The 12,715-nt window shown below is 36.8% G+C and overlaps 1 protein-coding gene across 1 annotated transcript in view; it reads right to left on the reverse strand.

Annotated features, from left to right (window-relative positions):
• The window catches only part of LOC124370056 (angiotensin-converting enzyme-like), a 67,416-nt gene that overhangs the window by 16,080 nt on the left and 38,621 nt on the right, over positions 1 to 12,715 (reverse strand). The window contains 1 exon segment of the mRNA XM_046828376.1: positions 6,894 to 7,037. Coding sequence (XP_046684332.1) covers positions 6,894 to 7,037 — 144 coding nt within the window.

The raw sequence follows: 12,715 nt of genomic DNA on the forward strand, positions 1-12,715 counted from the left end.
AAATTTTCATGGATATCAGAAGGGGAGTTGGAATTTTTTTAAATGTTAGTGAAGACTATCCCAGCGACCCATCGCAAAACTCGTCAACTGAGTAAAATGCTTTGGACACTAAGAAGTGTTTTAATCGAGATTTAAATTGTTTGTGGGTTATTGACGCGTTTGATCTCTTCAGGGAGCCTATTGATTAGCCTCACACCAACCTGAGATGGCAAGCGTTCAAAAACAGTAGTTCTGTGCTGTGCCATACGAAAGTTGTCCCGGCCTCTAGTTCCGTATTGGTGTTACGTCGCTACCCCGAAGTGAGACGCACTTGAATCGGCAGTATAGCACGACGTCGAGAATGTAGAGGCTAGGCAAAGTGAGTAATCCAAGCTCCCCGAAGGCTAATTTACACGACTCTCTCTGATTTAATTTGTAAATGATTTCTGACAGCTTTCTTTTGCATTCTAAAACACTCTATTAAATTTGTATCTAGAACAGCCACCCCACAATCTTAGACCATAAGCTAAATGTGGATGTATTAGGCCAAAGTAAGCTGTCTTCAGATATCCAATGAACAGAATTTTGCCAAATTGCGTAAGACATAAATGCCAGAAGCAACCTTTGAACAGACACTCTCAATGTGAACGTCCCATGTCAGCCCTCGATCAAGGTGCATATCCCAAGAAACTTGGTGGATTCTTCTTCTATTATGGTTTCATCCACCATCACAATTGGTCGGATTTCGTTTTCATGTTGCCGAAAACAGAAATTAATCACGCTTGTTTTAGAACAATTTGTTTTTCAAATTGATATTGAAAAAATGATCAATGCATGAGTTGAGTTCTTCAAAGGCTTTGATTTCAAGATCTGGTTTGGTTTTTGATCTAATGCAGAGAGTCGTATCGTCAGCATACTGAATCATCTTTCCATTATGGATTGATGAACTCAATCTGTTGACGTAGATGAGAAAAAGGACAGGCCCAAGAATCGATCCTTGTGGGACTCCCATAGGGCATTTTAACTTTTCCTGAGAGGGTATTCGCGATCTGCACACACTGCTCTCTATCATTTAGGTATGACGAGAGCCATTTGTGTGGCAAAACCACGAACACCGCTTGACCATAACTGGTGCAACAGTATTTCATGATGCACACAGTCAAAGGCCTTTGAGAGGTCGAGAAAATATGCTAAGCACATGTTGTTCCCGCCTCTCCAAACCATCGACAACAGAATCAATGAGACTCGTGACAGCATCAATAGTCGATTTGTTTTTTCTAAATCCAAATTGTTCATTACAAATAACTTCAAAGCGATTGAAGAAATCTTCTAATCGTCGAAGGAAGGCTTTTTCGAAAAATTTGCTGAGGACCGGAAGAATGGAAATTGGACGATAGTTACTTGCGACATAAGGATCTTCCTTTTTAAAAATTGGAATGACTTTTGCTGCCTTCAAAGTGGACGGGAAAACGCCTTGGGCGAAACGACAGGTTAATCAATTTTGTGAGTGGTACTGAAATGTGCTTAAAGCAGCGCTTAAGTAACCACACAGACATCCCATTGATGTCACCAGACTTTTTTCGGCCTCAGCTCCCGCACCACACGGACCAACTCCGCCTCGCTCACAGGAGACAGGACCATGGACGAGACCGGTCCCATAAATGAGTCCTCTCGGGTGCTGTTTCCCACTAAAACATGGGTCCGGCCCAGCAACCGTGGAGAAAAAAGTTATTAAATTCACTTGCTACTTCAAGCGGGTTTTTTGTTATTTTACCTTGTATTTTAAGGTTAGGTTTGAAATGTTTTAGGACTTGTGTTTGAGTTGTATTTTTAATTATATTCCACGCACTTTTTGAAAAATTTTCAGAATTCATTAGTCTATTTTCGATATCCCGAGCCTTAGCGGCTTTTATTTCTTTGCGGTAATTTAGCTTGTATGCTCGAAAGAAATTTTTGAATTCTTCATTTGTCGATTCTATGTAAATTGAATGATAAAATTTTAATGTTTTTCTTAAATTGAGAATGTTTTGATTTATCCAAGTGTTGTGTTTTTTGTCTGGTCGCTCTTTGAATGACTTATAAGGGCAAGTGATGTTCAAATAAAAATTAAAAGGTCTGTAAACGCAGAAAACGCTTCCTCCGCATTATCAGACCAGGATTCTTCTTGGAGAAATCTGTTAAGAATTTGGATATTTTTAATTTTAAGATCTCTTCTTATATTTACCGAAAGAGGTTCGATCTTCGGACTGAGATTCCCGATCACGGCCTCCTGCGCGAAGTGGTCGGAGACAGCCGCGTCCAGAACGGAAACCGAAACGTCTAATACGTTTGTAATGACGTTGTCGATGGCCGTACTCGATGTAGCACTCACACGTGTTGGCGTGTTCACGGACCAAACTAAGCCGAAAGAGGTGAGAATATCGCGTAGCCGCTGGGTCAGGGGGTTGGTGTGGTCCAAAACATCGATGTTAAAGTCACCTGAAATGATAAAACTTCAACGAATTAGAACAGAGAAAATTTAGAAGGGATTCAAATTTTTCAAAAAAATTTATTGAGCAACCATTTGGGGATCTGTATAAGCCAATGATTGTAATTTTTCCTACGGAATTTAGATTGACTTTTATACCTTCCACTTCAAAGTCTAGATCACAGCTGTAATCAACCTTGAAGGGTTGGAATATTAGTCTTTTCTTAACGAAAATTGCCACACCTCCGCCTTTGCAATGTTTTCGGTGAAATATTGCTGCCAATTGAAAATTGTCAATTTTAAACACAATATCCGCTTCAGGTGAGAAGCTATGCTCAGTGACTATGAAAACGTCCGGATGGAGCTCACCAGCCATGAGCGATAGCTCATCCAACTTTATTAGAAGCTGTTTGTGCGTTTTGGTGCACAACAGAAAATTTTGATTGTGAAAACGGAATTTTATTATTTTGTTTTTGTTTAAAATTTAGGTTATTCTTTTGTACATCCGATGCTGATATCCTTGATTTTAAGTCACATTTGATGTCACTAGAATTAAAGAGTTTTTTTGGTTGTAGCCACTCTTGTTTGTTGTGGAGCTTCACTACGTCCGCAAACGTCTCAAAGGACAGCGTCGGAGGCTCCACTGCAGTCCGGTGTCTTACAGGCAACTGACTTCTTCGACAGGTGGTTCAGTCCGGGGCAGAGACGGTCTACAGGACTTGAGAGGAGGCGGACGCGATGTAACAGCACGGCAGAACCTTCCCATACACTCCATCAGCAGCTCGGCCAGCAGGCGCTTACACTGAGGCTTTAGATGCATCCCATGGTTTTCGTGAATGCACCCCTTCCGATACGGTTGAAATCCACCACCTCCACTCCACTCTGCCTCACGCAGAGCTCCTCTATGTAGGCGTTAATTAAGGATGTCTCCCTGTTGATCGGATGTTGGGCGGGTAAGTCGTGTCGGTGAGGCAGAGTGGATACCACTACCTTAGCTGTCCTCAATTTGGAAGTGATGCAGCGCTCCAGATGTGTGTAGATGTTGCGCTGCTGACCGATGGCGACATCGTTCGTGCCTGCAATAATCACATAGCAGCTGTCTGGCGGAAGAGGACCGTCAGAAGTGACACTCAGCAGCCCAGCCCCGGGTCTGCAGACACCCTTCACTTTCGTGGTCAGCAGTCACCATACAGCGGACGAGGTCGACAACATCACGGCTGTGGCTATCCCCGGCGATGTGGATGCTAACGAAAAGGGAGAGATCTTATTTGATTGGGGACCGCCTGTCTAACTTGTTTGGTCCTCCGTTTTGCTCTAGACCTCCTTCTCCTTCCCATAGGCTTGCGAACCTCTTGCTTTACATTCTCCATTGCGCTGTTTAGCACAGTAAAGCTGTCTGTCGTCTCAAGTGGGTAGTGGGCTCCTTTTTCCGCGTTGAAACCGTCCATTCGACATCCCCACCTCCCACACCACACTCGCGGACTAGTCATAGATCCTTTTAGGCACTTCAGTTCGGCCTCGAGCACCTCCACTGTGGTCCTCCAGACCTGCTCACTAGCTCTCTAGCTTCGACACACAGTTCGTCCGGTACAGGCTAACCGGTAATTCACACTGAATTCCGCATTCAGCTCTGGACACATAGTATAGTTGATACGCTAAATATTCTACAGTTACACGATGGGATTAGCTACTGAGTGGTAAGAAAGGTTTGATATCAGATGATGTATATAGTGTCGACTACAGTAACTCACCTAGACTTATAAATGAACTCAATCAGATATAATAAAAATAACACACGGGTAGTGAAGCGCACAGAATTTAAGTACGTATATGTTACAATATACCTAATATATTACGCTTAGCCGAAAAGCATGAGTATACATGCGCCAAAATGGAGCTCCTTCTTGTCTATGTATAAATAAAGATTCATATAAAATTTAAAGCATACAAAAAAAGACATTTTTAGAAATATATTGCGGATGGATAGGGTACTTGTGTTACCATGCCACATCTAAAAATGTCATATGACTGTACACAGTTTGCTTACAAATTTATTTCTTCTGCGATTTTCCCGTCACTGTACGGTTAACCGCAATAGCAATTTGAAAGTGATCGCTATAGATCAATAACCATATATAAGTCAATTCGTTTTTGATATATTGTGCGGTCATACAGACATACAGAAATTAAAATCTTTCGTCTTTCTCAGATGAGTGGCTTCGGCACTGTCAATCGAATTCCTCATAGTGCATGTTTGGAGTTGTAGTTGTCAAAATCTAGTATTAGTGTTTTCATTTGTTTGCAACGTTTTCATTTTAAAACTTTAATTTTTAACGTTGGGTACTGTTTGACTAAACCATTTAATAATAATTAGAAACCTCAACCTGTTTCCAACAGAAGTAGAAATATGAATGACAGTTACATTATTTCAGTTTATGTACATGAGTGAAATATATTTTGAATACATAAACAAGAAATGGGAATCATAACAAGAAATGTATGTCTTAAAAATATTTCTTATATTTTATAAATACAACTATTTACCAGACTTTAAAATTAGTTCAATAATATACACGTATAATAAAAAAAAAATTTACATACAATACTTATACAAAGTATTTTACTCTTATATCAGATGTTAGGACTAAACTCGGCACAGACGCAGCGCCTTCATGCCTACCGGGCTAGGAGTTGACTGATTGACCCTGTTTCGTTTGAAAGCGCTTGTTTGGGACGGAGGGGCGTTGAGACAACGATCAGTTGAGTAAACGCCCTAGAATGTCTTATTTGAGGTTAGATGCATTATAGGGTCTTTGAGTCAACGACCCCTTAATACATATATTTCAACTTATTCTGAAACTAGGTTGTTGATTCTACGAACCTTTTTCTACTTTTCTACTTTTAATTTATATTTGGGCCGTTGACACAAAGATCCGTAGTGTAAACGGCCCAATCTCCCCTCCCATCATCTGACAATGTAGTAATCGAAGCCAGGAATCAATAATTATTACCAATAACACAACTACTGTTAGAATGTGAAAGTGGCAGATAGAGTCATACACAGCATCCACAGAAACTTAACGTTTGGGGAACATTTTGAACACTTACTTTGATCACAGGTACTTAAAAATTGGTGTTTACTTGTAATACTTAATAATTTACATTGTTCAATTATTTTAAAATTCAAATAGCTATAACTACTGAATGAATCCACCTTTTGAAGTCCGGTTTGTGACATTGTACTCTGCTAAGTAAGACCTTTAATTTGATACCAAACTTGACCTATGCTGCTATATAAGAATTTTGTCTGACTCCTTGTGGACCGTCCCCCAAAGGGATTATCCGGTCGGTAATTGGGCAGATGTATGCGTTACTATCACCAGTAAGCGCGTGTGAACTTTGGTATTTTTTTATATTGTGGTTTAAAAATTAAAAAGAGGTTCCAGACTTAATTGACACCCTGTATAATAATTAATTATAATTCATATATATATAAGAATAATAATGATAATTTTTAGAAAAAACATTCAATTTATCATTTTTAGGTTTGTGTTGTGTTGAATAGGTATAAGGAAAGCTTCTGCTGTTGAAAATATCATATTTAACTGAGAAAAAAAGAAGTGATATATAACATATTATCGTTGTGACAGTAGTGATTATTATTCGTTAACATAATAGCATTTTTAGTTTTGAATAGAAGCCTTTATTAACCATATAAAGTTCTTGGGTATTAATATAGATATAGTATATATAATATAGTATTAGTATTTTTAGATACGGACTAGTACTGTATGGTAATGCTCTAGGATTGAAGAAATATTATTACTGCAGAAGAAGGCTATTAGAACTCTTAAAAAATGTGAGCCTAGAGAGCATTGTAAACCACACTTCAAGAACTTCCGATTCCAAACTTTTATATATATAGCCATAACATGCAAAATAAAAATTATGCTGAAATTGGACAATGTCGGTTAAGCAAAACCCTTAACAGTCATGTTGTGGTATCATTGAAGGTCTATCATTTTGTTGAAAGGCAAATTATATCCCTCATTATAGCTCATATCCCTTTGACAGATTTAAAAATAATTTCTATTCCTGGCTGTTGGAGAATCCATTTTATAGCTTAGATGGATTTTTCAAAATTTAAAATAAGGATTTTTAATGATTATTGTGTTTTTGTATTTTGTTACAATTACTATTGTGCCGGATAAGCTTAATTATTGTTAGTTTTAAGATTTTGATGTGGCTTTAATAATAAGCTGTATTTATGACTTTGTCAATGATGTTGTAGATTTTTGTGACACATAAAAATAATGAAATGAAATAAAATTTTAAAAATGTAATTATTTTAATTCGAAAAGAGTGTTAAACATTTTAACTGTGGTTTATAGCAAAGAATCGTTTAAAAATATGGACTTTATTATCCTGAAAAAGATTTCATACTGACCCCATAACGTTGCCAGCCTCCGTGCTCTGGTAGACATCACAATGGTGCAGGGGTTTGGCACCGGGGTTCTCGGGGTCGTACTGTCCAGCCTTGATGCACATGGCCTTGTGAAACTGGAACTGGATTATGAAACTAACGAAGTATCTGTAATCAGTGGTGCCAACAATCAGGTCTACTCTCAACTGTGATAATTGATGTATAAAAGTGTGAATGTATAATTGGTTGTACGTGTAACCATTATTATTTGTAATATTTCCAATGTTTTATTGGCCTCTGATTTCATACAATGAAAACGGTACAGCTGTATATATTATAATTATTAATTCTCAGGTACAAACTATGCCTTATGTATATCTCTGTAGCAGTTCGAATTAATATAATACATTATTTCTAGTATGAAAATTTTACAACAGTTTTTATTACTAATTTCAAATGTTATTCTTCTTTAAACATGATTTCATTGAACCGTCATAGATGACAGTTTAATACTGTTGTATCTGTGATGTATTTAATGTTTGTAATAACATTATTTCATTTTATGTAATGTACACGTTGGCATTTATGTGTTGCAATTTCGAGTCTCAATAAATGATTGGCGGGCTAGCATCTTCAGTTTCTGAGAACCAATCTGCATACAGCACTGTTCCCTTAACACCCTGGTCGCAGCGTGCCGCCCGCCTTTGTGTTTACAGCAACGTTGTGTTCCTTACTTCCCCTGTGAATACAGTGATATGTTTACATTTAGTGTAGGTATAACATTGCTGAGTGCGGAAGTTATTATAAGCAATAACCTTTAAGAAGTCAAGAGCTAGCAGAGGCAAAAAGCCTATGTTAGTGTTATAGTGTTTCATTTTTAATTGACCTTAAAAAAGACATGTCACAAGATAAGGATTACATTTTTTAAATTTAAAGTTACCCCATTCTACCCTCCCTTTGAAAAAGGGAAACCATTTTTTTTTTATCTTTCAAAAAATAATTTTTATAAGTACATATCATCATTGACATTTCATTCCATTTGGAATATATCCAGGCATATCAGGTCTTAATTTCAGACGTATAATGTCTCTTTCATAAAATTTAGTTAATTTGAATCATGACATGGCAGTTTTATGGTGGCAGGGCATTATTTAATGTTTTGCAAACGTTCTTTTATAAATTCATAACAAATTTTTTTTGTACACAACCCATAAAATATTTGCTATTGCTGTCTTCATAATATTCCGAAGCTTATTTATATACCAATACATATAAACGTCTTGTTTTATATATATATATATATATATATATATATATATATTAATTTTATGAGGTTGAAAGTACAGCTTTTAAATGAGTAAAGACAATGTGAGATAGTTAAATGTTTTTCAAATTGGTTTTTTACAACTGTACAAAATAAAATACAAACAAAAAATTAGATATAGTCATCCTTTTCCAAATTTCTAATGAGCATTAACTTTAAAGGGTTAGAAATGTTGAAAAAGTGTATGTATAATAAAACTTGTAAATGATATAAATATAACTATTCCAATAGACAGGATGACAGTTTTATATTACAGTATAGTAACATTTTTAAACAACCGGACGTGACGTTCGGTGATCAAATAAGCTGGAAAGTCCATTCTTACTCATAAATAATCCATATTACTTTGTTATTTTTTCCGTCCATTTTAATTATATTTTTTAATATTAGGTTTGTGGGTTTAATCCCTCATGGATACTTGTAAAGGTATATATAAATATATATATATATATATATATAACTATCATATTTGAGGTGCCAGATTTGTTTTTGTCTTCAGTGAACAAACTGTTATAAAAAGAAGAAAATGTAGAATACACAGAATTTAACAGACGCAGTTATTACGCGTTATTTTTAACATTCCTTATCGGTGGCCAAGAGGCCAAATACAATTGTCACACTTCGTTAAAGGTTTATATGTTGGATTGTAACACTCGCACATCCTTTTAAAAAGGATAATAACGATATAGCTACTGAACTGAAAGTCCTGTGTTGCATTGTATCCAGTGGTGGACCCAGAAATCTTCTCTGGGTGGTGTCTGGTACACCGCTGAGTCGGGGTACGGAAACACCCTCCGAGCAGTAGAGAGGCCGGGAGCACTGCCCCAGGAAATCTTTGAAATATTAGGTCCTAAAATACCATAGTTATTTTATAGTACTTTTGAACTAATAAAATTAGAGCTAAGTGGAGGGCCAGAGTGTATACAGTTTGCTGTAAAATCACTCTACCACCAATCAACAGTAAGCGTATACTGGGATAATTAAAATATCCTGTTATAAATTCAGTTTGTATGAAGTTTGTTTAAGGTGAATCTGCCATCTCATTTAACCTAATGTTAAATTTGTCATTAGTCACCAGTTATTTAAGAACTACTGTAGCCAGAAAAGCTAAACCTGTTGTAATGCCTCCTTAACTAACTGTTATACCTCAAACGTAAATTTTATACTTTCAGAATTGAAGTTTTTGGGAAATCAAGCCAAATGAGAAAATATTGTGTTTATTCTGACAACATCATCAATTCCAGGCCTATAAAGCCCTTATTATTCTTCCAGTGTTCCAGCTTCCTCTTGTTTCTTGCTGCTACTCTGGCAGTTTTTATCATCTCAACAGCTTTTTTATCGTCTTTTATTTGCCACAATTGATCAAACACCTTTAACCCACAATTTGCACCAGCATCACCAAGGAGTTCTTGCAACACCTTTAGCCTACCAGAGTTTTAAATTACTAATAGAATCTGTAGATAGGCATAATTTTATTCATAGCTGCCAAAGGAAGTAAAGAACAGTATATCGATCAAATATGGAGCAAAAACTCAATTTGTTGTTACTCCAAAGTTAAGAATAAAAAATCAACCTTGTGCCATATACAGTAGAGTGTTGATTATCCGTAAGTCGGTCATCCGAAACATCGGTTAACTGAAAGCTAAATCCCACAGAAACTTTACGATTGGTCAGCCCTATCCGACTTGGGTCGTATTATGATTATGAAGGCTCTTATTGTCGTCAGATCCTAGATGGTGTTGTGTGCTCTTGTGCATGCCTACCACTTGTTCCTTCACCTCGGTTGTATTGTTGAAAATCAACGAAAAGTTCATACGGTAAAGGAACCGGGCGACAGGGCGCATGCAGCATAGCGCTGCGCGAGATCGACACAATCCACCATTCCACTGTTATGTACAGTACTGTTCCACGTCCACATAACCTCACATTGTGCCACTGAAATCTGCGTTGTTTTAACCTGTGTTCTATCATTCATTGTGCTATTTTATCAAATGTAATTTTGGGCTGATTTTGTATTGTTTCTATTTTATCTTATTTTAAGAAAATGTTTTACTGTTTCTACAATACTTAAGTGACTGAGCCAAAATTGTATTTACAGTATGTGCAATCCCTACTTTTTAATATGTTACCTTCACATAATATTTTATATTTTTGTGTGATATTAAAAGTCCCACCCATTATCCAAAAACCCCCTTGCAACAATTGTTTCAGATAGTCAACATTTTTAATTGAGTGGTTTAGCAAATTTAAATATACATGTTTTTTATGTAAAACTATTCATAAAACAATAAAAATCAACAAAAAAATATAAAATTATAAATCTGATTTTTAATGAAGTCAGACTCTCCTTAACTAAAACAAAATTTAATCATAATATTAACAAAATAGTTAAGTTTAAATCACAAATCAAGACCAAAGCTAAATCTTGATGTCTACTCTCGGATCTCAAACTAATAGAGCTCCAATAACAGGGTTATATTAAAATTTAGCCTGTTCATTTCTGCGTTTCTACATATAAACTATTCACTAACAAGAACTTCCATGGTATATCAATGACAACGAACAAAATACTGTTTTTTGGCCCTTTTCAACCAAACTGCAACTTTGTTCATAACTCTGAAACTTGTGATTCCATAATGATTAAATGCTTATACAAGATACATGCAAGAGTACTGTAATTGAGTATGTAATGTTTTAGAATCTTAGAATATTATGGCAATACAGTCGTTATCAAGATACTATCTTAACTTTTATTCTTGACTGGGTGACCCTCCAAATTCGGCATTGGTCACGTCACAGAGTTCTTAGTCATTGAGCACCTAATTCTGTAAGCCACTGTTATAAATAATGTAAAGTTAACGATACACTCAAAATTTCAAATCTATATTTCTTTCTTGATATGTCTTGCCAAATGACTGACAGTAACACAGAAAATAAACTTTTCATTTTCTCGGTAGACAATAAAGAAATTCAGTGATAGGCTTCAACGACGCTCAGTGAAATTTCATTCAACATCCTTCTTGTCTATGTAGAACGACGTTTATTGCAAAATTAAAAGTCTACAAATGAAAACTTTCTCGAGATATCTTGCCACATGATACGTTCACATTCGTGTTCAGTTCTATTGGGTTTCATAGCAGTATAGGCTGTCAACCTCAGGTTATCTTCTCTAAAGGGCCCCATACACCTGCGAGTCTGGCTCGCGAGCCTGGCTCGACTCGCCTAGAAATGGACCAAATCCGTCAGTGTATGGACAATAAAGAGCCGAGCCGAGTCAAATTCAGGCGAGCCGAGCCGGATCCGCCACTGCTTGCCGTGCGGCTCGGCACGAGTATCAGTTCGCCAGTGTATGGCGCATTAGGATCGGACTCGTGCCCCCACCACCGAAAAATCTGTTCATTCCGTTTTCACTACTGTACGCCAAACGTTACGCACCACTCGTTCCGCCAAGGGTAAGGTGTTTTGTTTGTTTTGAGTTAACATGGCTGACTCAAGTTATTTATGAGCCCTGATTTTTTAACAACATTTATTGAAGAGTATCGAAATTTGCCGATAGCATTTATTATGTAGACCGTCCGGTAGCCAGAAAACGGAGAGTAGCAGTGAAGCGTTCCTCTGGTGATATAGCGTTTCGCAGTATAGTATCTTTTTTGTTATAAGCGGTTTAACCTCGTCCAATAACATGTTAAAACTTTCAGCTGACATCCTTAAATAGTTTGATAGTCTTGGTGACTATCATTCCTAACAAAATTCAATAAATTCATGTGACTAATTCTCTTTCTATTTAGTAACCAATTCTTTGCCCTTTTCTTCCGTTTCTTCTTAAATACACCTACAGTCACGGCCACCAAATACGGTGGGTGGGTGGATTTGCGCTGTTGCCACGTATGGGACTGGTGAAGCGGAGGAAGGTCGAGAATCGGTCGCTCTCAGGCACAAATTGGCAACGCTGTGTGCACATTGTTGCCTAGTCCAAGCGTCGGGGCGCGCCGACGCTGCAGCTTTCACTCGCCACCCTGCCAGTGCCAGTGCCAGTCGTATTGTACTGTCTGACTAGTTAGTGAGTGTAGTTACATACTAAAAATGGAGGAAGCTGGTAGTTCACGAGAAAATGAAAAAACACCTGTGAAAAGGAGACGATTAGAGGGTATTAAAAAAAGTGATTTAAATAGTCAAACTAAATGTGTTGTAGTTAACGTTCTGAATTTTGTTTAATAATAATTACTTAAAAATGTTTCTTTATTATTTCTATTATTACACGTGTTTAAAATGTTTATATTTAAAATAATTTTGCTAAGGAAGGCAAAACAGATTGTTTTAAACATGGTTATTTTTACTAAACTTAAAATATTTATTTAATTTTCGCTATGGTTACAATACATAGTACTATAGTTGAGTAATGATAAAAATAATAGAAAGTAAAGTATTGCTATTAAAACAAGTTGAGTAGAAATTGTGTGTATACGCACGGCGCACGCATCACTCTGCGTGTTTGGTTTCAATAATTTAGGTTTGCACGCAT

The sequence above is a fragment of the Homalodisca vitripennis genome, chromosome X (assembly GCF_021130785.1).
Source record: "Homalodisca vitripennis isolate AUS2020 chromosome X, UT_GWSS_2.1, whole genome shotgun sequence".
Lineage (NCBI taxonomy): Eukaryota > Metazoa > Arthropoda > Insecta > Hemiptera > Cicadellidae > Homalodisca > Homalodisca vitripennis.